The following is a 27,294-nucleotide window of genomic DNA, read 5'->3' as shown; positions in this document are numbered from 1 at the left end:
CTTTTAAATACCTCCAGTGACTCCACCATTCCCCTGGGCAGCCTGATCCCCCACACTGCTCAGTAGCCATTGACTCACCTCTCTGGTACACATATGGAACACTTTTTTGTGTCCTTACTTTTAATCAGGTGAGTGAGATTTAGAGAAATGCGTAGATCCTTCCCTATTTCACTGCATTCACAAAAATCCAATCAATTCGCTCCAATGTGGGAGCAGAGTTAGGTCAAAAATGTGTACTTTTGAGATTACCACCCCAGATCTGTTGCATTTTTCAAAAAGCAAACACGTATTTCATAAAGCCTGAGGAATACATAATTTGGTCAACTTAATATTGTGGAAGCATTATCAGTAATCTTCTCCTTCCCATCTGTGATTCTGAACTCTGCACCGTTACTTTGATATTTCGTGCTCTCCAATCCATTAACATTTCGGATATGTAGTAGGGGCCAAAGCTTCTCCAAGCACAAGGAATTCAGCAAGATTACAGGATTGGCTTTTACAATGTAGAGTTTAAAAAGATTCACTGAAATCTGAGGTGCTACATATACCTGTGGGGGTTTTTAATTAGTGAAGATAAAATAAAACTACTCTGTATTTTTAGGAAGGATAGCTGGATTACCAGTTTTTTCAGGAAGGATGAGATAGCTGTCAAACTGGTAAGAATTTATAAATTTTCACCAGTGTTCAAAAACTAAGACTATAATTTTTTAAGATCACAATTACAATATAAGTTACTGTAAAGCTTATTTCCTATATGACATTATGTATCAACATGAGACAAGATTAGGCTGAGTAGTGTACAAATGCTTTCTGCAAAAATTAGTGGGTTTAAGGATTGGAGTAATTACCCTTGTGGATTTTGGGATATAATTGTTCTGTAGTACCCAATCCTGTTTTATTTGAAAATATTTTACTTCTCTGATTAAATATTGGTTCTATTTATTATTTCAAAATTTTATGAATATTTTGTTTTCTCTGGGGACTTCCCATGGATTTTATCAGCTGAATAAATGAAGTAATTCACAAACCAAATGCCTCTTGCTCTCGATGGCTTTAAGGGACCTTGTCATTCCCTGTAGCCTTTTCTCAGGCCCAGCTGTGTGGCTCTGAAATCACTTGGCTGGTAATTAGGTATTTATCAGATTGTTTCTGAAAAGGGATGAGACAGTTATCTGACACAATTATCTTTGAAAATTGAATCCCTCTTTTCTGGTGCTGCTGAGGACATTCAAAGATACTGTGAATGTTTAAAGCTAAATGCCTTTGAAAAACCCTTGCTTTTTAGATCAGGTGTAACAGTGGAGCAAAAATGCAAAGGAATTGTTTTTAACCTTTCAGACACCAGTTTTTCTTTCTATCAAATGCTGTTTCTTTTTCAAAGTGACTCTATGGGGAAGTACTTTTGACAACAACTGCTTTGCTTCTTTAAATGTCCACTTTTTAATAGTGTTTGAACACTGACAGTATTTCTTACAAATCAAGAAATTATTAATTACATCAAGACGTTACTAATTTTTTTTTTTTCCTGTTAAAAAAGTGATGAGTAGGTAGTTCTAGAAAGGCAATTTGGAAACATGGCATTTCATACTGGGAATTCTGCACCAGATATAGTACCCACTTTTTTCCCAAACACTCTCCTGAAAGTCTTGGTAGTTGAGAGTTTTTGATTTAATATACCAAGTGACAAAAAGAGATAATGCATCAGTAATATAAGACATGAGAAGATTTTTTGCTTTATTTAGAGTATTCCTTGGTTGTATTTTTAAAAAGCACAAACCCTCTAACATTTGGCCAGGGCTTAAAATTTGTCTGTTGGAAAACCCAGGACATATTCCACCGTTACTGAATTTTTCATATATTTGGATTATTTTGAAAAGGTTGCATTTCTTTTAGCAAGTTCAAACATCCTTAAGGGAACCTTTTTAAGTTTAAATTAAAGGTACTTAATTCTTGTATCACTTAAGTGCAAAAGGAGTTTGTAGAACTGAAAGGTGGAAGCATCTGAATATAACAGGAGTAGAATACCTGTTTCTTCCTGACATTCAGAAGTGGGAGACTTGTGACTTGAGAAAATGCCAGACTTGAAAAGCAGTGAGAAAATTGTTTCGTATCATACATGTTGCATTCTTCTGAGTAGATATAAACTAGTATGTGATATTTATCAGTCTTGTAATTTGGGTTCAGAATCATGTTGAAGTTTTATTTCCTGGTTGTTGAATCACAGTCAGAAAAGGAAAAATCTGACTAAAACAAGGCAAAGCATGTAAAAGATAGCAACCTCATAGATAATCCATAAATTTTGCTATAGTTTTTAATCTCATGACTATATGCAATTTCTCTGCAGATACCCTGCCTCAGTTAGTGATCCAGCTATTAACCAAGAATTCTTAATTTTTTTCTTTCCTCTCCCTGCTTTATACCTGTTTTTGTGTATTGTACCACATCCAAATCCATCTCTGAGTTCCATCCATTTTCCCTTATGGTTTTCTGTAGTGCTGTTACTAAAGGATTTGCTTTCCATTTGTTTTCTTCCATTATTAAGAGATGGTGCCTCATTACGCAAAAAAGGAGGCCCAGGTTGATTACAGGGAATAGAATTTTGAAAAATATGAAGCTGAATTTAAAAAAAGAAAGCCTCAAACAAATGTTTCAAAAGTATGTTATTTTAGAGTTGCATGGAGTGAGTCAGCTGAAGCTTCTGCTGATGGTAGTTCTGTTCCTTTGACAGGCTTTTTTAATTAGAGAGAAATTCTGTGTTCTATGAGCGTTAATTATGCCAGGCTGCCTGACTGCATTTGGGAAGAACAACCCAAAGTGTTGCTTTTCTCTAGGTGTGAAGCACAAGTAAATTTTATTAGATTAGAGGTATCTTTAAAGCTACATCCTCTCACACAGGCTCTTGTGTGTGTGCACACACAGACTATCCTGCACTGTAAAGCTTTTGGCTAAGACTTCAAGACCTTTTCCCTCTCACTTTCTTGAATAGCTTATTAGAGTGATGATACAAATGTCTTCACTTCTCCATTCTCTTCCCACAGCTTTTAGCTATATCAGCAGTTTCAGCAAAAAAAGGCTAATTAACAGAATGAAATCACCTTCTGGATTTGAGGAAAGTTTTGTCCAATGAATTCACTGGTGACTGTTACCAATTACCTTTTGGCCTCTCATTGCTCCCCTGAGAGTCACTGAATATAAAATAGAGAACCAAATCTGCAGTACTGCGGGTCTGTGCAAAATAATAGTTTGCAAGTTAGAATTGATTTTTGCATTCCAGGGGAATAATCAGCCTGAACACAACAAGCACAGTGATGACAGGCAATGGCTTACAATACTGCACAGCATATTTAAGTGTTTGTCTGGCTGCATGTTCTGTTTCCCTTTGGGATCATAAGATTATTCCCCAAAAAATGTCATCACAAACCCTCTCAATCCTCGGTCAACCTCATTTACATTTTTTTTGCCATGAATTGAGGACTTTTTACAGCATAAATGATTATTTTAGTAACTATACTTTTTTTCCCTATCTTTTTCTTTTAAGCCCTAAAAGACATCTTGAGCATATTATCTCCATCCAGTCTGCCCCTGCCCCAGGATCATGTAGTGCTGCCAGCTTTTCTAGTCACCCTGCACTACAGCTTCTGAGCATTTTATGACTAGTTGTCAGTGACAGGGGAGCCTTCCCTTATTCTGTGCTAGACACTTTGTTATATTTCCCAAAACAGACTGTGGATTTCTGATTTTGGTGCTGTGATCCCCAAGCAAGGAAGTGGGATAATCACAGCTGAGGCAGGGAGGAGATCATGTCCTGCTCAGAGCAGGGTCAGCCAGGGCAGGTTGCCTGGGATTGTGCTTTGTCAGGTTTTGCATATAAAGGACGGAGTCTCCAGATTTCTCTGGGCTACCTATTCCACTGTCCATTCACCTTCACAGTAGAAAAGTTTTTTTCTTATTTTTAAGTGGAATTTCTTATTTTCTTATTTTTAAGTGGAATTTTCTGTGTTTCAATTTCTGCTTTTAGTCCTGTCAATGGGCACCACTGCCAAAAGCTTGGCTCTCTCTTTTTTATTCCTTTGCAGCAGGTATTTATCTACATGAATCAGGTTCCCCTTAGACTTCTCTTCTGTTGGCTGAACAGTCCCAGCCTCTCCCCAAATGACAGATGCTCCTACCCATTCATCATTTTTGTGCCCCTCTGCTGAATTTTCTCCTCTGTCAGTCTTGTACTGGAAAACTCAGTGCTGGACCTGGCACTCCAGGTGTGGCCTCACCACTGCTGAGGAGAGAGAGAGGAAGGAATCTCTCTGTCCATCTGCTATCAGTGCTCTTCCCAGAATAGCCCAGGATACCTTTGGCAAGGACATGTTGTTACTCAACATTTTGCCCAGCAGAAGCTCTGAGTCCCTCTTGACAGAGCTGCTTTCCAGCCAGTTGGCCTCTAGTGTGTTCTTGTGCCTCAGATTATTCCTCACCACATGCAAGATTTGGGATTTACCTTTATTAAACTGCATGAGCTTGTCCAACCTGCAGAGGTCCCCCTGGATAGTGGTACAAGCATCTGGTGTATCAGTGATTCCACCCAGTTTTATATCATCTGCAAACTTGCTGAGGGTGTACTTGCCTTACTGTCCAGGTAACTGGTAAAGGTGTCAAACCAGTAGAAACCCCTGGGGTCTAACACAAGGGACTGGTCTCTAGCTAGACTTTGTGATGCTGATAACAGTGCTTTAAACCTGACAGTTCAGCCAGTTTTCAGTCCACCTCACTCTCTGCTGTTCTAGCTTGTACTTCATCAGCTTCTTTATGAGGCTCTAATGGAAGAAAGCATCAAAGACCTTCTTACAGTCAAGATAAGCAACATCCACTGGTCTCTCTTTACCTACCAAGCCAGTCATCTCATCATAGAAAGCTTTCAGGTTGGTTAAACGTGGTTTCCTTTTTATAAAACCATGTTGACTACTCCTGATCACCTTCTTGTCTTTCCATGAGTATGGAAATGGTCTCCAGAATAGGTTCATCCATCACCTTCTCAGGGATTGAAATGATGCTCTTCCCTGGATCCTTCATCCTCAAGATAGGGGCAACACTTGTTTTCTTCCAGTTCTCGGAAACTTCTCCTGATCCTCATAACTTTTCAAAGCTAATCAGAGAGTCACTTTGCAGAGATGTTGGCCAGCTCCCTCAGCTCTCATGGGTGCATCCTGTCAGGTTCCAGGGACTGATGTGTGTGTGTACAGGTGGTTTAAGTGCTTCCTAACCTGATCAGCCTCCACTGAGAGAAAGTCTTTAACATTAGTTCAGACTTCTCTGGTTCCAGAGGCCTGGGATTCCTGAAGGCTCATCTTTCCAACACAAGCTGAGATAAAAGAAGGCATCAAACACCTCAGCCTTTTTCATGTCCTTTGTCTTCAGGTCCTGCACCTCATTTTCTCTGGTGCTTATGTACTTGCAGAAGTTTGTCTTGCTGCCCTTCACAGACCTTGTCAGACTGACCTCCAGGTGGGTTTTGTTTTTCCCTAACCCCAGCCCTGCCTGCTCAGACAGTGCCTCTATTGCTCCTGACAGAGCAGGCAGCAAATACACAGAGCAGTAAGTGCTGGGTAACCTAATTTGAGTCCTTGACAGAGACCAGCAGTCTGGGGGTCAGGCAGGGGCAGGAGCCTGCAGAGCACTGTCAATTTGCTCGAGTGGCCCCAATTTCTGCCTGAAGAATAAGGCAAAATCTCCCTGCAGAATTTTCTTCCTTCTAGTCCTTTGTGTTTAGTCTTTGCACTGAGCTGATTTTTACTCAGTGCTGTTTAATAACGAATGGATACCAAATCACCTTTCCTGCTGCAGGGGAGCCACGGTGTGAACGGCAGTGGTGGTAGGGGGAACATGGTACATAGACAGACTGAAGAATCTAGACACTTGGGGAATCTCCTAGGATTGATTGCTTGGGAAGTTTATGATTCTATTCTGATGGTGTAGAGTGATAACCATCAACCCCTTAAAAGAAAGAGCCCTATCTGACCTGTTCTTTTGTTTTTTGAGTCACATACTTTGATATGTATATTTCTGATAAAAAAACATATTCTGAAGAATATGTTGAAAAAACCAGTCACAGATAATACAATTCATAGTACAATTTTTTTTTTCATTCTATTTACACCCCTTAACACTCCACTTCATGCTCCATACCTTGCATTGCACACTCATTGGATTGTAAATGTGTTGCTTCCTTACATAGAATTCATGTTCTGTTGCTCACTTATGTACTCCTTCCCAAGGAAAGCTTCTTTGTCCAAGCTGTCCATTAATCAAGATTAACCTCAGTTTGTGTGGTCAGACATGAAGGAAATGTTAGAGATGAGCAGAACTTCTGGTAGGGAGATGGTTTATTGAGACCAAGGCTGGTGGGAGAAAAAGCTGTTTCTTTTGCCATGAGTTTGACTCCTCACACTGAGCTTTCACCTGCAGGCAGCATAGTGGAGGGTGTTTAAGGCTTAGGCTACAGTTTATGTCACATACCACATTTTGTGAGGCTTACAATGCTGTTTGGGTTTCTGCTGCAGTCTTCAAGCACAAGGAGATGAGTATGGATGCACCTTTTTTTATTTGACTTGCACTAGGTGAAGTATTCCTATGGTACTGCTTAGGCTGTAAATACACCACACAGAAATCAAGTCAGTTAAAATCTGGGTAAGACTGTCTTACATATAAGTTTGTCACCTGCCAGCTTGGAAATGTAAATTGAGCACATTCAATGCATTATTCTTCTTATTAATAAGAATTATTTTACTCTTGGGTTTCTCACCACATTAAAAGAAAATGCAAACCTCAGCTTAAAGTAAGTAAAGCGTAAATCTTGCATCATAATTATTAAAACTGACCTAACAGTTGGTGTTAAAAAAGCAACAGTCTGGGAATACTAAAAGATTAAATAAGGTGAGCTTCATGAATGTCTGCTAAAACATTCTGTCACTGAAAGGATTATAGTCCAGATCCATAGATGTATTATACTGATAACTACTCTGTTTAAATAGATTTATAATTTTTAAGCTGCTTTGATCTTAGTAGAATTGATTTACTTTATAACAGAAGAGGAACTAGCCAGACTTCTTTTCCCCTAGTTCATCAAACCCCTGTCATTTTTGCTCCTAAATGGAAACTGTTGAGACAATGTATGGCAGTGCTTCCTTCCCATCCTCCTGGAACTCCAAATAAATTTAGTGTAACAAAGACCGGATGTTTAAAATAGTAGAGGGAAGTTCTTAATTTCAGTGAAATTAATGCATAGGAAGAGTAAGTTCAGAAGTATTTTCAGCCTAAACAGAGATGAGCAGATAACTGGGTGTCCTGCTAGTTAGACAGAAGGACTGAAAGGATCGAAAGTATAGGAAGGACCATCCACTATCAGTAGGCCTAACAAAGCTTTTAAAAACTCTGCTTTCCAAATTAGTTAACGTTGCTTCAAAAGGAACGTTTTCTTTTTTTTTCTTTTCCTCCTTTCAGTGAAATTTTGCCAGTTCACTCCAAAATGGCCTTTGGGTACATGGCAAATCAAAATTCTGTCTACACTTGTAGGTAAACAATCTTTTTTAGCATAATGTTTATCAAAGTGCATAGATATTGTAAAGGGAAGTTATTTTTCCAAGTTATACACTTAATTACCTGACTTTTGTGTCTTTTTTTTCTACTCAATGCACTTTCAAAATCTAGTCTTAGGAAGCTGGTTACTGTTTCTAAGAGAAACATCAATAATTATCAAATTCAAAAAGAAAAAGAGATGAAAATAAAACCAGCACTGGTTCTGGTCTTGTCTCAGTGTCTTTGCTTTTGCACTGGCTATAGTGATAAATAGCACTATACTTTAAAAGTGGAAGAAAACAATTGATTAGACCCTTTCCCTTCATTTACCATAGTGCTTCTTTCCCCTCTGGGTTTCTGCAGTTTAATTTCCCATTGATTCTTTAATGATTATAATGTCATAGAGAAGGCAGTGTTTGTCTTCATTGTGCACTCTGGATAACATGCCAGACCTGAACCTTTTCTTGCACCTTCTGGTGTAGGTCTGTGGTCATTTGACTTGGAGTGAAGTGAGGTCTTAGGCCAGCTGAAGAGTGCATGGTGAGTGCATCCTTCTTCTGTCACTGGCAACATCTAATTAGTGCCAGTCCTTATGCTGCAATATTAGTTTTGTAGGTCAGACACTGCAAGACTAATTGCAGAGAAGGGCCAAACACAAACCATGGGCTCAGTTATTGTAATCAAAAAGGTAAAGCTCATGACACTGGAGAAATTTGTATATGAATGGAAGTTCTAAATGCGTGTGGCAGGCATTTCACGGGCTTTTAGCATGTACTAAGGGAAAGGATGTTTTAAATTCCCAGCCGAATCCCTTTGGTTGTGATAGATTTCTGTGGGTGTCCTCCATTGCAGTGTGGTACCAGAATTGTGGTGCAGTGGCAGTAGGTGATGATAAGGAAGATCTTGTTTCTCTTTTGTTGATCTCCACTTCTGTCTGAAAACCATTTTCCATTCTGATGACATCTCTTTCTGCTTTATCTTTCCTGTGATCAGTGCTGCTCTTTCAGAAGCACTATACCCCAAATATAGAGAATTAACATCCTATTCAGGATTGTTTTCAAGGAATATCTACAGGAATTGTTTTTAAATTGTAGATTGAAAAGATTTGTTTTCATATTAAAATTATCTGGCTTAATTAAAGCCATCTTCACTGAAATTTTCTGTAAGAATAATATTTTTAATAACACTGGAATAATTTCAGGTTTTAGAATTATTATATTTCAAACATAAGCCACAAGCAGAATTAGAGGGCAGAAAAGGTTTTAGCAAAACCGCCAAGCAGTCATGATCTGAGCTCCACAGGGAGCTTTATCACATACAAAGAGATTAAAAAGAAGTCATAGTCTACTGATTAAGTAAATGGAAGAGAGAGGCATGGAAAGACAAAATGTTGGATTCATGCCTGGGACGCCTTCACAGAGAGCGTGAGTGCCATAAAGTATGTTGCTGGAATTCAACTCTCCCTTGCAACTTTATGATTGGGGTGCATTACCCTTGGCTAAAGAGCAAAATTTATTTCTGATTAAAATAGAGGTGGATGGCGCAAAAAAAAAATAAGAATTAAAACTCTCCACATACACACACAACCCCCCTGGTTTTTTCGAGGCCCAACTCCATCCCTTCATCCTCAACTCTTCTACCTCTGCTCCCCTACCTTTCACTGGAGTGCTGCAGTGGTGCAGGGCGATGGGGAATGGGAGGTTGTGGTTGGTCCATAACAGCTCCTCTATGTCTCTCCTCCTTCCTCCTTCCCTGCTCCAGTGTGATTACTTCCCATGGGTTGCAATCCTTCAGGATAAATCTGCTCCTCTCTGGGCTGTAGTGTGGACACCTGCTCCAGTGTGGTACTCTCCATGGGATGCAGGATATCCTTTTCTGGCACCTGGAGCAACTCTTATCCCTCCTCTTTCTTTTATCTGGGTGTTCCTTCTCCTCATATTGTAGTGACAAAGTAAAACCTTAAGTAAAAGTGTTAATTTTTTCGTCACATTTTGTTTTTTTGTTTAGTGAAGCAAAATCAAAGGGCTGCCTCCTCAGCTTGGCATTAGAAACAATATTCAATCTTGTATTTGCAACAGAAAGCAAAGAAGAAGAAACCATGGGAGTGTGAAGCCAAAGTAGTAAATAGTTTTATCACATGTTTATAAATGTTGTATTACTGTACAGAGAAAGAGACTGATCTCCCAAAGGCCTGAGCTTCCAAATCCTCATTTCATTCTTGAAGTCACATCATGAATAGTTTGGAGCAGCGCGTAACACCTTGGCCATTAATTGCCATTAACTTTGCCATTAAGAGCTGTCAAGCTTTTTGCAACACAAGAGCAACCACACAAGTGATGGGGGAAATTAAAAGAATGGGAGTGGGAGGAACTTGGGGGTTTTGTGTGCAGTGCAGATGAAATGAGAAAAAAAACAAGAATATTTTGTGGGATTCAGGTAAGAGTAGGAGGAAAGGGAGTATTATAATTTCTGGTTGTTAAGATAATAGAAGCACAGGTATAACAAAAGAAGCAAATATAAAATGCAGCACGTGTAGGGGATCGAATCTGTTCATATTTAACTTATTTATGCAATTTTGAACATTCAAAAGTGTCATATGACACTGAATGCTAGACACAAGTCTTCTATCTGTACTTAAAAATATGTATTAGGTTTACATCTGAAAACTCTCTGTCTCAACAGATTGAACAAGTGACTGGTGGCACTATAGTTTTCTTCACTGTTCTGATTCTGTCTGCTGCATTTAGTAATAAAGGAGTTAGAATCCAAACTGGTTATCTCTGAGTATATGTTCTTAACTGCAAGAGGAAAAAGTACAAGGAGAGAGAATCTAAGAAGTGCAGTTGTAGTGTTATTAAGGTCTGATATAGTTACTTATTGCTGGAGTAGAGTTTGATCTGTCAGCAAGCATCCCATAGTTTCCAGTTGTTGATTAGGGTCAGGCAGTTGTGCACATCTCATAACTTGACAGGCACTTAGAATAGCATCCCTTTTGTCCCCAGGATCTTGATATGAACCCCAAATCCCATGCAATACGTGGAACATTGCATTCACATGAACTTTGGGTTGTAATGAGATAAAGACCCTCTAAAAAAAGAAACCCAAAAACCCACTCAGACCACCTCCCCCCAAATAAACTACCCAAAACAAAACAATACATGTGATTTACAGATCATGTGTATTAATTGGATTGTCTAAAAAATGTCTTGTTTTTAGAGACCCACAATCACCTAAAATACACCAAATGTTTCTTAAAAACCTGTAAAGGAAAGGCATTTTGAACAGGCTGCTGTGCTGTGAACAAGGCCTGGGGAACAGGGAGGTTGTGGGGTCTCCCTCTCTGGATGCATTCAAAACCCACCTGGATGTATTCCTGTGTCACCTGCTCCAGGTGACCCTGCCTTTCCAGTGGGGTTGGACTAGATGATCTCCAGAGGTCCCTTCCAACACTAACAATTCTGTGACTCTGTGATCTCTGGCAAAGTCCATACTGAGTATTAATGTAGCTGAAGGGTGACAAAAAAACCAGTATGAGCAGAAATAACTTTTCAGCACCAGTGGAGTCGCAAATGCTTATTAACCTACAGGTGTGGTGGTCAGAAAAATAAGTTTAAAAGTTGTATTTTGATAAAAAGTGTTTTGTTTTTTGATAATTTTTTTGATTCAAAATATTGTCTTCATAAGATTTCATTTTCCTGTCAGTTGGATGTACTTTTTTCGCCTTTAGGAACACAGAAACTCATCAGAAAGTTGTCTTAACTGTTAAAGTTATTAATGGGTAAAATTATCCCTAGTACTTTATTCAGCAAAACATCATGTCATAAGGAGACTGGAAGAAAGTTTTAACTCTGCTTTCATAGTAAAGCTGAATGGCATTAAAGTGTTTTCAACTTATGCAAGGGTTTAATTATTTCCTTGCACTGAGATGAATTAAACGTGCACTTAGTTATCTTGCTGAAGTGGAGCAATTTCTTTAGTAACTTAACCAAACAACATACAGCACTTTAAAATACACATGTGCACTATGGGGCTCCTCATGTCTCCCTTTAAAACATCTTGTCTACTCTGCAAGGATAGTTAATATTCTGGTTGTGGTTTACAACTGCTTGAGTGCTTGATAATTTAACATTATTTTAATAGCTAAAGCTGTACTGAAACCAGCATACTTCATAGAGTTACACTGGGCAAAAATATTTGGAAGTACCTTAAATTTATCATTAATTCCTCTGTTCTTATTTCCATTGTGTGTTGCAGGTGACATTTACGTTAGCGCTGCCGAGCTGGTGTAATGCGAGGAAGTACACATCATGAAATGGAAACATTATCCTTTTTTGGTCATAGTAGCTGTATTCAGCCTTTCCAGATGCCATCAGTTACTGGGCCAGCTCATTCCAGGTAGGTACCTCTTGTTTAAAAGTGTTCATGTTTCTATGAGTCATGATGTGTGCAGAAGTATACCTGAAGCTCTCTCTTGGTGTGTTAATGTGTGTGTGTGTGTAGCTGAGAAATTTATGAGCAAATCTACATGTGTAACACACAGGATTTAATAATTCAACTCTATTGTTTATGCTACAATCAGTTACTTTATTGATTGCAAAGGAAATTATAGAAAAGGAGTAGCATGAAAATATGAGAAGGTTAAGGCGACTATTAAAGAAGCATTCCTTTGATTAGCACTGTTGGTGGAGTGAAGATAGTGCAGGAACAGACCTGAGCATCAAAGGGAATTGGAAATCTATAGAGAACCTTCCTGAAAAAGGAGCAAAATAGCAGCAACTGTGAAATGCTGAAATGCAGTGTTTCGGTGAGGCCCTAGACACCAGGGATTGTCCTGGTGCTTGTGTGTGGCAATTGTTACTGGTGCAGAGAGGAGTTGCAGGTGTGCATAAAAATGGCAAGATACTATCCAGCTTTATAGAGAAGGTGGTAGTAAAATAGGCAGCCTGTATTGCTTCATCAAACTTGTTCAAGTAACACACAGGAAACAAAATGTGTTTTGTTGTGTTGTTTATTGGTTTTGGGTTTTTTAAGAATAAATCTGTAAAAAATTCAATATTAGTAAAGAAAAATCCAAACAACCTTTGATCCATGCTGCTAATGATGTACAACCTTTCAGGAAAACACAATAACTACAGAGGGAAAACAAAAGCTACATGATGTTTTTTGGTGGTTGATTTTTTCTACTTTGAATAATAATGCAGAAGATTTCACTGGCTGACTTTCTGAGTTGAATATGTTGTGCATACAGAATTTTGTGGCTATGCAATTCTTCTCCATATATCTCTGGACAACTAGCTCAGATATAGACTACTGAATGAAAAGAGAAAGGAAAAGGTTTTCCTCAAGGATTTGTTCACCTGTAATGAATGGTGGTTCACAGAAAATAAATTAAGGAAATGAATTGTTATTTTTTTTTTCCCCTGGCTTTGCTGGTTTCAAATGCAAAAAGACTCCAGAATAAAGGAAGATGTAAGTTAAAATTATCATTTTAAAAGTTTGACCTCAGACTTCAAACATAATCTCAAAGCAATTTACCTGTCACAAAGACATCTACTGCTCATTTTAAAAGGAACGCCTGCAGATCCAAATGTATTTGCATGATAGCTACCTCCATCCACTTGCATTGGTTTCAATTTAGTCCTGGTTTTGTAGTCTCCACTAAAAAGACTGTTTGCATTGTATTACTTTTTCCATCAAATTAGTTTCAGAATAAAATCACAGGTGGCATTTTGATTTTTTTTTTTTTTTTTGTCCCTGCTTTGTAATTTTCATCACAGACCTCAGACTTGAACCAAGAGATTACTGTACTTGGCCAGACATCAGCATGCTCAGCCTTGCTGGCAGGGTGCCAGGAGTGTGATTATCACAAAAGATCAAATAAAGCAGGATTATTTTTTTCCCTTTAAGCAGTTCATCCCATTCATTTTGCTCTTTTCATGTCTATTCCTTACAAAGGCACATCTCCTTTTTTTTTTTTTTGTTTTTGTTTGTTTTTTTTTTGTTTTCAATGCACAAAAAGGGCAAAATACCTGTGCAGAATCTCAAACTTTTCCCTTAATTTAATGGGGGGAAAAGAAATAATGATTCTTTAGAATTCTGATGTAGCCATGAAAAATATCAATAGAGCAATAGGTAACAGCTTTTCCTGAGGATTGTTAAAAGCACTAAGCAACTAGAATGTCATCATAGTACCACTAAACTGTGTTATGTTATTTTATTTCAGTAAAAAAACGTGCTTTTAAAATAACAAATTTAATGGAATTATTTTTAGATCATGTTATCAGAAACCTTTAAAAAATGAAATTTTATGGTTTCAAACTCTCCATTTCCATCTTACCTAAAAATTGAAAATTGTTCCAGCTTACTGATGACACAGCTTGTCATGTGAAATTAAAGCTATCAGAAATGTGTTAAAGCTTCCCCTCGGAACTGGAATACTCAACTTTGGTAAAATGTGATGAATTTTAATGGTGGCCCCATAACTTTGAAACATTTGTTGTAGTTTTTGCTGGATCTTTTCATATATTCTTGTCAAGTCTCACTCATTTGCATATGGGGTCCACAGGGAAGTACTGTCTCCCCCCTTTATTAAAATCACGGCTGAGCCTTTCATCTCATGTCATTACATCTTACCTCTAATTCACATATAAAATACACTCACAATTCCACTATGACTGTCTCCTGAGGCATAAAGTATCTCTGCCTTGGCACATCTTTATTTAATCAGGGATTGAACATTATCTGGGAAAGATGTGATTTTTTTTTTTTCTCCTTCTTTCCAGTTGTTCTGCATATTTAAAAGCTGAAAAACTTGATAGCTGATTTTAAAGTGCACTGATCTAAGAAAACATGGCATTAACTAATGCCATATCATGTTTAGATGCATATGTCAAGGTCTGTGTTTTCAGTTAAGTCATTAAAATGCTTTAAAGTTACCAGTTTGTAAAAAAAAACAAAACAAAAACCAACCAACCAAAAAAAACCCCAACAAAACACCAAAAAAACCCAAACAAAACAAAAAACCCTATAAGTTTAACCTACACCAAAAGATTTTAATAACTTAAACTAATTTTTTTTGTGTCTCTTTAACATCAATAGAAGTGACTTCAAGCTTTCAAATCTGTGGTCTATTAATAAAGGCAAAAGAGCAATCCTCATGGATTTGGCTGGGTTTGGGATCAGGTCCTTTAGCAGTGAGTATTGTGGAAGTGCCCTCCATCTGAACTGGAACAGACGCCACGTGTGTGGGATCTTGTCAATCCTCGAGCTTCACAGAGATATCTGGACAAAGAAAGTCTTGTAAAAACATGGAATGGCAAATCTTGAAAGCTCATGGTAGATCATTAATAGGCTTTAATTAGATTGTTAGAATTAATAGATTAATAGGATTCTCTGTAGATCTCTGAGAGAGGAGGATGAGGAGAAAGCCATTTCTAAACCCAGATTTTGGAGAAATTTTGATAGGAGCTTCTAAACCCATGTTCTCCACAAGTACCATGCACCGTTTCTCCAGGAAATATGTTTCCTTTAAGAGATGCAGATATGTAACAAAGCATAAGATATATAAAACATACATCATGAAAGATAAATTTGGAAAATGTGTGTCACTATTGTAAGTTAAAAAAAAAAATTAAAAAACTGACCCTCTCTGGTAATCATAGAAGCTTACTGAAATCCTGAAGAGAAGCAGTCCAGGATTTAACTTCTTCTGGGGCAGAAAATAATGGTTTAAATTTTCTTTTCCCTAATACTTCTTGGCTTATTAATGAAATACTACAGGAAATAAGTTCACTCTCCTAGCTCTTTGCCTTTTTTCAACAGGAGACAATTATTCATAGTGAAACTTCCATAAATTCAGATTGTCTTTCTTTCATTGCCTCTAAGATGCTATAGCATAAGATATCCTTTTGGAATCTTGAAAGTCTTATGTTAGAGCTGTTGTCAAGTTAATCATAATTCAGTAACATAAGTAACTGAATTTCTTGGTATCATCTTTTTGTTTTTTTAAATCACTGTTAACTTTTCAGTACTCAAAACTTTGTGATCTGGCTAATGAAAGCAAGAGTTGTAGTTTTGAGCTACTTGTCCCTGTGTTGACTTTGTTCTCTAAATATGGTACTTGAGATTTATACGTGTGATTGATACATTATGACAAAAAATTCTGTATTCCTCTAGTTTCCCTGCAACCTGTGAAAGTACCTTGAATAAATGGTTCCAAGCCCTGGAAGATCTTAATTTGCTGCTACACAGAGAAAAATCAGGGTCTTATTGTGCATTCAGGCGTTCTTCTGTACTTTTTAAGTGCCTGAATGGATATTCAAATTAAATTTGTCAATGATCTGAACAAGGCACTGAAAAATTCAGATGAAGAATTTAGCTGGTTTTGTGGTTATGCAGCTCTTTTTCTGAGAATAATGTTTAAAGAAAAAGCAATGTTCGGCCAAACCCAACCAACCCATATTTTATCTATTAGCCATCTTTTGGCACAGATCCAGAGGCAAAGAGAATTGGATGCTTAAATTTCATGTAAGCCCCTGATCATGAAGATGTAAAGTGAGAGTGAAGGCTTACTGAGCTAAGGAAATTAAGTGACCAGTGGTCTCTTGGCACTTTTCAAGGGGTGGGGGACATGAATTTAAATTCCTCCAATTGGAAGGTAGGTGAGGATGGTTTTCATCCTTTCTGAGGAAGTGATCTGACAGCTAAGCTCATGTTTATGACAGGCATGGCAAGGGGTTTTTAGTTATAATTTTGTATTACTTAAAAGTAAAACAATGTTTTTAATTATTTTATGATGAGCCAGTAAACCTTTCAGAGCCTGGTTTGTAGGTCACAGGGGAAATAAGGCAAAGGGCAGAAGCCAGAAAACCCCCCAAAACTTACATAAAGCTGTACCTTCTCAGATATAGAGCTATAAATCCCAGAGTAATGTTTACTCTGAAGAAGGAAGGACATGATTTAAGAGAGTCACATTTTTAAACATAGGTCCCCAAATTCCATGCAAATTCCACTTATTCTTTCCTTGACTCTGAGGCCAAATGAAGATAACTTTTATCTATTTTTTGATTAAAGACATATGTATAAATACAAGAGTGGAAGTGTGTAGCTCTGATGTAGGAACACTCACAGAATTATGGAAAAAATTAGGTTAGAAGGCACATGGAAATCATTTAGTCTGCACTGGATGCACTATTCCATGTGCAGACTTGGGAATGACAACTAGAGGGAACCAATCACCCCTTGACCTGCTGTTTGTGCTCTCACTAGAGCATCCCAGTATTTTGGTATCCTCCCCTAGCTCAAGGGCACACTGCCAGCTCAAATTCAGCTTCACAACCGTGGCCATAGATTCATCTTGTTGTGTCATTAACTTTCCATTATATAAGTTCTACTGTAGAAAACAGAATCTTGGAGGATCTGCTCTATTGACAGACTGTAGTGGCAAGAAATATCTTGTTTTGGTGCACGTTCTCTGGTAATTTTGTTTTCACAGGCTTTATGAAGTGTCACTCTCAGCCATAAATTACATTTTTGTGATCCTAATTTAATATAACAGTGACAAATGCATCTGTAGGTGATGTGCAGCAAGGGATGATGATTTAATGTATTGTTTCCAGTTGTAAGTGCCACCAAGTTTGTAGACTGTGGTAGTCAAGGTCAAATTCAGAGAGAGTAGACAGACAGTTTTAGGCCTTGCTGGGGTCAAGGAACATGTGGAAAAATGTGCTTCTGTCATGCACATCCAATTAACTTAAAAGAGATAGAAACAATCGTCAATTCAGACCTGAAAAAAAAAAGAAAAAAAAAGAAAAAATATAGACCAAACCAAACACCACTCCCATTTTGGCTGGATCCCTCCAAAGAAGGGACTCTGTTTAGATGGAGTAAATAAAATGAAAATTGAGAAACAGAAAAATTGGCATCTGTGCTCTTGTAAAGACTGTGCTTGTGTTCATGTTCATGTCTGGCTCTTCCTTCTCTTCTATCCCTGCAATGTGCATAAGCCGTACTGAAACCTCTTATAGAGAGGAAGCAGCACCAACTGAGATCATCTAATTTGACCACTGCTTTTTATGTATACATGTGTATATGCATTTGTAAGTATGCATAATGACATACAGTTATCAGCTAGTAAGTCTTAAGACTGAAAAGTCATCTTGCCTCATGGACTATTCAGCTTTCTTTGAAATGCAGACCAATATGTCATCCTTGCAAAATATTTTTAAAATATCCTATATCCTAATATTCATGAACCAGATCACATTATGTTATGATACAATGCATTTGTTATCAAGGAAACATTACTGTGTTGCTATGGTATAATATTACCTTGCCTAATTTCCATTATGACTGTACAAACGAGATTACTTAATAACACAGGAGATAATAATTTCTGTTAGAAGAAAATGGAAAGTGTGTAGTAAATCTCATATAATGTTTTCAGTTAATATACCTCCATAATGATCATGTAATTTTTTTAGTCACCCCTGCCTGCTGGTAGAAGTAAAAGTAAACAGCTATTTTTTTTATTAATTTAGGATATTGTGACCAAATTTTAAATATTTTCTGAGTCAATCAGATATATGCCAGCTGATTTTTGTTGTTTTGTCGTTTACCCATCTTTGTGAATTTGATTGGCATCAATACATTTTCAAAGTACTCAGATTGTTCACATTTGTGAGCTTTATGGTATGACCTTAGGCTTTCCCTGAAGGATGGTGGGTTTGGTTTTTTGTTTTGGTTTTTTTTTTGAGTGGTTTGCTTGTTTGTTTATTTTTAATTGTTTTGGGGTTTTTTTTGTGATTGATTTTTTTTTTCCAACTCCTCTCCTAGCTTGAGGTTTGTAATTGCTATTAGTAAAAATGTTGTGCCTGAAAAGAGGACATATATTAAAAGGGGAAAAAAAAAAATCCCAGCACGTGCCTTGCCTTCCAGAGATTGTCACTGTGTACACTGAGGTCTTAATAAATAAAAAGATTGCCAGCTGTACTTCAATTCACAGCTTCTTTATTAGCCTTTAAAAAGAAATAAATAAAGCATGACGCTTTATTTAATTGTCTGAATAGACGGAGGCAAACCAAGAGGCACAGTCAGCTGCAAGACACTTAATGAAGAAATCCTCATTTTTAATCTAGCTGCAGAAGACACAACTCTTGTGCTTTGATGATCTGGCCTTTGTGATGAACCTGGCTGGAAAACCACATGTGCTGCACCGTCTTCCTAATTAAGTCATCAAAATGCACTGGAGCAAACGGAGTGACTTGTGTAGACCAGTATGAGTAATTTTAGTTCCTCTATTGCTTGGTTAATAGAAAGTGGCACTGTTCTAGATTATGACTGATAGAGGTGAGGTGCTACAGCTGCTGTCATTGTGCTTGTAGGTAGGTGCCTTTATAAGCTGTTTCTGTGCGTGTGTATGAAGGAACAGTTTTCTTTGTTTTTCTTTCTTTTCTCTTTTTGAGGATGTAATTTCAGAGGCGTTTCATCCGTATTTTCTTTTCCCTCAAGAAAGCCAGTGCTTGTGATTTTCTTTAAGATATACCAGTATTCTATTTGATTTGGATGCACTGACAGAGCATCCACCAGAACTGATCTCGAAACTAAGGATTTAGGAAGGCTACCCACTAAAACAAATTTGAAGATAAACAAGAAAAAATTTCAATCAAAATCACGATGATACAAAAAAGTTTGAGCCTATATTACAAGGGTGTTATCAGTTTTTCTGATACGGACTTGATTGGCCACAGCTAAAGACTTTGTAAATGTGCAGACCAGATTCTGAAGATTTTATTGGTAAAATTGTTCGTAAATACTCATTCCTTGCTTCATGAATAGTTTTACTTGAAGCTCTTACCTTCTTGGAGACAAAAATATGCCAGCTATGAAAATGTTATAATCAGGTCTTGAGTATCCATCGTATGCATTATAAACTTAGATGGCAAAACTTTCCTAGTTTACATAGCTCTGTGACACTCCCAAGTTGATAGCAGGGTTGCTACCACATTTGCACACTCTAATCTAAGAATAATACATTTGCCTAAATTTTTCTATAAAGGTTATGTTTCATGTGTTTATGAAGACACTGACATAAATGCTCCGTATATATTTGGAGATAATATAAATAGAATTTTCCCCAGAAGTTATTCTGCCTATCTTAAAATTAATAAGAATAAATGGGTTTTTTACATAATTCATCAGTTATCCTGAGAATAATCTTCAGTTACAAAAGTAGAGCACAAAATGACAGTCTCTGTTGAATGTAATATTTATTTAGATGATCAATCTGTTAGAGCTTCAAAGCAATTTAATGTCTTTAACATCAATTATAAAACTAATTTCAGTCATATCAGTGAAAGAATGTAACAATTTACAAGGGTATTTTCACTTATGACTACTCAAGGGGTTACAGTAGACATATCTACACTTGCTAATTTATTTTCAGTGCTGTGAAATAGAGTGTCTAGAGATGCTTTATTAGATATTTTAATAAGTGTTGAACATATTTGCACAATTTCTGCCCTGACAAAGGGTGATTTATATGCACCTTTGTCTGCCTATGCAGAAAAAATATTCTTTTTTTTTTCAGTCTACCATCTTATTTTTGCATAAACTAAACAGGAAATTACTCCCTTTTGGCTAAGCTGAATTTTAAATCAAAGTGGAATTTGTGAAAGCAAATAAGTCTTGTTTTAAGCTTATTTCTCAACCTTAACTGTTGAGTTAAATTGACAGTGACCTTATTCTAAGTATTTATGCCGTATTGGTGATGATGTTATCAGTACTGTACTGTGTAAATAATTAGTTGCTGCATCTTCTTCATTCCAACCATTTTTATAGCATTTCATAAATGTTTACAAAAATACTTTACCCTAAAAGTAGAGGTTTAAAAATCATAATATTTTTTTGATCCAGAAAGAAACTTGTTTGTAGCCTATATTCAGAGGATTTGATATTTTATATTCAATATATCCACACTATAAGGCTGCAGGTGCTGTGAGTTTCAGTGAGTTTCTGTTTTTGTTGATACTTCTGAAATATTTTTCCTAGGTTAATTTTTGTATGCTAATGGTCAAAATAACATGTCAAATATTCTATGTATGCTACTACTAAAGCAGTGAATTCTCCTTCCTCTGTAGCATGAAAACAAAGGAACACCTATTCTTTACAAATGTGTTTTGCTCTAGGCATTGTTACAGGCTACCAGGAAGATAAAAGAACCCTTAAAAGTGCTATGAAGCACATCTGGTTAGCCATTTGCTGTTAAGTTTCTATGTTTAGACATTTCTTTAATTACATTTTGGGTGTGTTTATTTGTCTTTTTTTTTTTTTTCCCCTCTCCCCAGCATTACCCTAAGGGAAAAATTTAATGATGTTATTTAGAACTTGTTTTTTAAATCAGATCACAAATTACTGAGGTTTTAAGCCTACTTCATTTTGACACAGAGCTGAGACGACCACCAAGGTCACACTTTTAATATATGAAAATAAAAAGGCAGTTAATGGTATACAACAAAAGGATGCTAGATTGTTGTTTCTTTTTTTTTTTTCTCCCGTTCTCTCTCCTATCTTTACAAAATGAATCAGTTGTGCCCTTCAGGATTATATTCACTGACAGTACTCCCTACTCAAAATAAGATTAAACAATTTCCAGTTCTCTTTATATCCATCTGGCACTTAAAAATAGAGGTGAAAATTAAAGGTACTTTTCAAGTATAATACCATTTCAGAAAACGCACTTTGTTATATCCAGTAATGCTCAACTAAGATCATGGCACTGACCTAGCACAGAATTGATCTATTGAAATTTTTGAAAGTACTTAATGTGTAAGTACTTCTTCTTTGAATGCATGTTACCTACAATGTCTAGGACAGGTTAATACTTGAAATTTTACACTTAAACTTCTTTGTTTGTTTTACCTGTAACACATTAACGTGCTTTTTGAAGGCTGGTGTTGCCGGTGAACACTTCTAGTCCTCAGTTTCCACCATCTCTTTTTACCGTGTCTCTTAAGCACGTCTTTACTTATGAATGGCAGCTGATTAGCTGCATTTTATCCGGCTATTAAATCAGGACTGAGCACTGTGCAAATTCAGAATTGGAGTTGGCAGCCTGTGGGTGTTCACAACTGCATCTTCCACTGAGGAAGTTTGGGAAAAAGTTTACAGATGTTTAAGTAAGAGCTGAATCACCTCTTGGTTGCATATGTTCATTTATCTGTTTAATCTGGTCTCTTCTAACTTCTACACAGATTCATTATTTTCTATTCCCGTTGATTTACTTCCTATTTTTTTACAATTTCATTTGCTTTTATCTGTTGTTTAAACATGTCAGAATTTTAACCTTCAGTTTACAGTTTGTTTACAATTTACAATCTGAAATAGCTGTGATTTGCTTTACTGCAGACTTCAGGTTTACTTCAGCCACCTTTGCACAAATAAGCTAATTTGGTTTTAAATTTCAGCACTCTGGTGGCCTGTTTCTGAAATAGAACTTGTGGAGGGTTTCTGGTTTGAAGTTGGAGCTGTTGCAGGAGTAAATGCTTCTTAGGCATTACCTTTGCTTTAGCACTTGGGTTGAAGAAGGTACTTTGGATTGGTCTCATAATTTAATCAAGGCAACTTGATATACAGATCACAACTGCTGTGTGAATTTATTTAGTTTAAAATGTTCAAAATGTACAGACAATTCTGAATTTGAACTAAAATGCATGAAACTTAGGAATGGAAAGAGGATGGTGATTACAGACTACCTGGTTTATCTTCCATCCCTTTAAAGCTTTCTTTTTTTTTTTTTTTTTATTTCAAAATTTCTCTGTCCTTGAAAGGGCTTGCTAAATGGCGAGGTCAAAATGTTAACTTAGGTTTAACTCTTTCCGGCATTCAGGCAGCTTACCCAAATTGAGCTCCCTGCTGTCATGGCTAGATTACTTCTGGGACCTGAGCTAGCTTATTTAAAGCTAGCCTGGCACCTTGACTTTACATTGCAGTCTCTGTTCTTTCACTGTCTTTATTTCATAGTGCTGCTTTTCTTGTGCGACTTTATGGTGTTTTATCCTATTGTGGACGTTTTTGAAGTTATAATATAGCTTGTAAGTGAAATGGCTTCTAATTCCTGATTTATTCCCCCCCCTCCCCCAGAAATATTCCATTATCAAGGGATTTTGTCTCCCATGGTTTTTGAAAGGCTGTGGAGGGGGTTTTTTTAGACATTGTAAGAATAAGTTGTGTGTGCTTTAGCAGGAAAGTCTGAATCATCTAGTATTTCAAAAGAACATAGCACAGTGAGAAAAAGAATGGTCTGAGGTCAGTGGTATCTTATGAAGGTATTTAGTCAGTGTCAAGTCTGGCTTTGAGCTCTAGTTCGAAATATTTAACCTTTCTATTACTGCAGAAATTCCAATCAATCTGTGTTACAGTCACCTTGTGAGAAATAATAGAAATCCCCTGATCAGCGTTTGCAGAACCGTCTGTTTTGCTAATTCGGAAAGAGTGACAGAGCAGCGACACTAGAAATAAACCAACTAGTCAATAAAATGCTAAAAGCATGTATGATATATATGGCTACAGCAATAACGTGTTAAAATTCATACAAGTATGTTTTTCCACAATTTTTCAATCTGAAGGAAGAGGAAAACTGCTGCATTCTAGGCCGGTTGTGGAAAATCCCTATTCTGATAGTTGATGACATAAGCATTCATGTAAATAATAAAACATAAGCAACATTTTAATACTACAGTGACAAAGTAACAAATTCCATTAAAGGACCACAGGACAATGGCAGTCACCATTAAAATTTATTAATGAATTGACTTCTCTCAAAGTGAAGAGTGATGTCACTCATCTTTGTTTCAAGACTTTGTCTTGCTTCTTATTTTAATCTTTACTGTTTTCAGTCTCATAAATGTACATCGTGTTTCATTCCCAGCTGTAAAAGGCTTGTTTACCGTATTTTCACTGCAGAATTCTTCATTCCTACCTCTTGTATATTCTTTATGATTGCTTTATCTCACATTTGTCTACAGAAAGATTTATTTTTAATTTTTTAGCCTGTTCATGTAAGTAAAATATGGAGGAGTAGTGTCACATTTTTACACTTCTGCAATTATCTTTTAATTTCTTTTTTTTCTGTTCAGTTTAGTTCCAACCATACAGCAAAGTTCTCCATCACTTGGAAAGTTTACTTCAGTCTTCGGTTGTGATAAAGCAATGAACTTGATCACGTGATTAATAGTTCCAATTAGTAGGACCTACCACTTGACTATCTTAATCATTTGCATGGCAATTTCCTATGTTTCCAGGTGAACCCAAATTCATATGTTTGTTTAATGTAGGAGAAGTGCTTCAGGGTTGTTATTTTTTCAATAAAAGGTCAGATAAAAGGATTCTCTTGACCTTATTAGTAAATGCTTGACATTTTGGAGCAAGAACTTAAAATTGGCAAGGTGGCTTACTTGACATCTTTTTGTCAGTTCTTAGAAAAGATAGTTCAAATGTGCTCCAGTTGTCTATGCCCAGGAAATCTCATATTCAGCAGCTGATGTTGTATTTGATATATTGATGGAATTTGAAATAAGTCTTTCAGTGTTCTTAGATTGGGAAGTATTGGCAAGACTTTCTCTGTGATCATTGTTGCTGAAGAATAGGAGTTGGACTTACCTAAAGTGATTAGGAAGATTACCCAATCTTTTGGGTTCTTAAGGTGATGCCAAAAAAATTTCCAAGAGGAAACTACTGAATGGAAGAGCTAGTCTGGTAAAAATTATGTGGGAAAAGTCAGAGGATGGTTGTATTAAGGAATTAAATAAGGTGATTATGCTGTGGAATTTGACTTGTTAGGGGAAAAAGCAGAGTAGGACAGGGACAGGAGGAAGAGGTATGAGAACAGAGAGGTACTGTTGTTATACACTGTTACAGTGGGCACAGCCATCCTGAAAGCCTCAAATATTTGTAAACAAAAGAACTGGCATTTTTGAGCAACATCTTAACCAAGAAATCTCATTGTGTTTTCTGGCTCAGTGCAAGGCTGCAACACATTGCCTGGATCCGTCAAATATGCGTATTTTTCATCTCTATGCTGACACCTGATGATCTTCATCCATTTAAGTAGCATCACAGACACATATACTTAATGCTCTAGATACTTGCATCTGAACTGATCTGTGCTCTAGATACTTTATACTCAATAAATGAGGCAAGTCAGAGTATAGTTGATGCACCCTAGGTGCATTTTGGTGGTTGCCCTCTGGAGCTGCCTGTTCTCTCTCTTTACTAAACTAAAGAGTATGGATTTACTTTTAGTCAGATAAATCCCATCCTTGGTGTCTGTTAATTCTCTTCTGACAGCTGGGTTACCTCTAGACTAAACAGGGGATATGCTCTTGTTTATCTTGTTTCATCCTATAATTACCCAAATCGAGGATCAAGGCAAAGTGTACTCTGGGTGTCCTGTAGTCTGCATATTCCTATTTTCTTTCCAGGAAAACTAAAGCTTAGAATAAAGGCCCTTGGTGCCTGAAGTACAGGTCAGGCTGAGGATGTACTACGAGCCCCACTAATGTTGTTGTAGCATAGAAGTCTTCATCAAATTTTAAATGTGAGACCCGTTTCATTGTAAAGCTGATAAGAGCCCTAAAGGTATATTACAGGAAAAGTACTTCTCTCAACCTATTCTGACAGCAGCTCCAAGTTATGCAGAAGGCTTGTAGCACTAGTGCAGAGAGTTTTAAGTTGTAGGGATTCACTGGCGTTTCCAAAAGTAACCAAGGCTGTGGGAACACATGGTGTGTTTCATGGCATCGTTTGCTCTGAGAAATGAGGAATTTCGAAAGCCTTTGTGAAGTCTTCAGCATCCTCACATGCTCACAAAAGGGATTCTAGTGTCTGCTGAAAAGCTTGAAGCACGACTCACAAGCTTCAGCAGCTGGGCCAGAGTATCTCAGACCTCAGAAGAGGAGAGGGAGTTATGACTAGAGTTGTAACTCTGGGCACGGAGCCTGAAAACTATCCAGTCTCAGAAAACATAAAATCTCATCCGTGTAAAGCCCAAGGAAATAAATTAGGGAGTAGTTGTGAGGGTCTGAGTTCATTCCAGCTTATGTTAGGTGAGGACACCTAAGGTAGGGCATCCCTGTAGCCAAGGTGGAAGTGAGCTGAATTATTCCTTGATTACCTGTGTCTCACCATTGATTACAGAAGGAAACAGTAATGATGCTGGTGAGCTCCCGATGTTGGATCAAATTTATCAAGTCCTTTTTTTTCTTCTTTGAGATACTGACAAAACTTAGCAAATAATAGAGCTACACTCTTCAGGCTAAAAACCAAATTCGCATTTTCTGTTGAGACAGGAAACAAGGATGATACTTAAGAAATAGTCCCAACATTGTGAAGGAACCTTGACATCACTTGCTCTAGTGTGGGATACAGCATTTTTTTTTCACACTCCTCAGATCCCCAAGATTCTTCAGCTGTCAGGCTCTAAAGACAATTCTGAATTGCCTTATTCTATTTTTTGTCCTAGAATGTGTATGTAGTGAAAGAGAGTTAGATTCAATTTCAAACTTATTTCTTCTTGTGACTACTTTTCTCCTCTTCTGGGGATTAAGAAAAAAGAAAAAAATGTTGCTTAAGAATACAGTTTAAGGGAACAATATAGGAACCACCAGATAAAGTAATTTATTGGCAGGCTTTGCCTTGAGTAATAAATAAAACAAATGTTCTCAGTTTTAAAGATGTCAACAAAAGAAATATTGCAGCTAGGTATTGTGACCAATCTTCAGTCTATGCACTGAAAGAGATATTCTGCCATATGAATGAACTTTACATATACAGAAGAAAGGAATAGGAAGAAATTAAGGTTTTACATAGAACTATTTTGCTGACATTTCATAGATGTTGAATTTCACTTTGTAATTTTTCTTTAAATATAAAAAATTAAATACCACAAACCCATCTAAAACATCACAGTTTTGCAGAAAGTCAACAAAATCATCAGTTTTGGGGTTGAAATCAACATCTGTTTTGAAAGTTGTTGGGCATTTTCTGTCACAAAATGCTATAATAAAGAAATAATGAAATCCTTGGCAGAGGACAGGGGAATAGAGCACCGCAGAACTAAGGACCAGGCTTTGCTGTCAGACTGTGTTCATTTGCAAAAGTAGTAATTTAGGGGGAATCTTTTTTATGCACAGTAGTTAGAAAAGATAATCAGAATCTTTCCATTTCAAATGCCATTTTAAATTCTGTTTTGTGCTGCAGTTTTTTTAATCACACTGGTGTTTTAAGGTTGTAAAAGAATATACATAAAAATAGGTTTGGGTATGCCTGGTCATATCAAGACTTGCTTCAGGGAAAGACTTCAAAAAAAGATATGAAAAAATGGGTTTTAAAATAATTAGAAGTAACATAACTAATTTAAGACTGTTTAATTGAACTAATTTAAATTTAAATTGAGAAAGAATACATAGGAAATACTTCATTTTACATGCTGCTTAGAAATTCAAATGTCAATCTATTCATTTCATAAGCATGAAAGTAAAGCTTCATATTCCAACTTTACAAGCATATCCCAATTCCCTAATTTACAGCACATGCATTTGCATAATTTTACATATAGGTATTTTACTCCCACAACAGTGTTTCATTTCTTGATGTTGTCCTTTTTTAATCTTTCTCCTACACTCCAAACCAAACTTGAAAATGTTTGGATCTTCTCAAAATTACTCATGATTT

General features: G+C 36.8%; 1 protein-coding gene across 4 annotated transcripts in view; it reads left to right on the top strand.

Moving 5' to 3' along the window:
* ROBO1 (roundabout guidance receptor 1) overlaps nt 1–27,294 on the top strand; it is a 710,380-nt gene that overhangs the window by 78,638 nt on the left and 604,448 nt on the right. For all 4 annotated transcript variants that reach the window (XM_017829046.1, XM_017829047.1, XM_017829048.1 and 1 more), the window contains exon 2: nt 11,821–11,961. In XM_017829046.1, the coding sequence (XP_017684535.1) occupies nt 11,874–11,961 (88 nt within the window). In that variant the 5' untranslated portion in view covers nt 11,821–11,873. The remainder of the gene's footprint in view (nt 1–11,820; nt 11,962–27,294) is intronic.

This window comes from Lepidothrix coronata, unplaced genomic scaffold (assembly GCF_001604755.1).
Source record: "Lepidothrix coronata isolate B3197 unplaced genomic scaffold, Lepidothrix_coronata-1.0 Scaffold157, whole genome shotgun sequence".
Lineage (NCBI taxonomy): Eukaryota > Metazoa > Chordata > Aves > Passeriformes > Pipridae > Lepidothrix > Lepidothrix coronata.
This window is presented reverse-complemented; position numbering and strand designations above follow the sequence as displayed.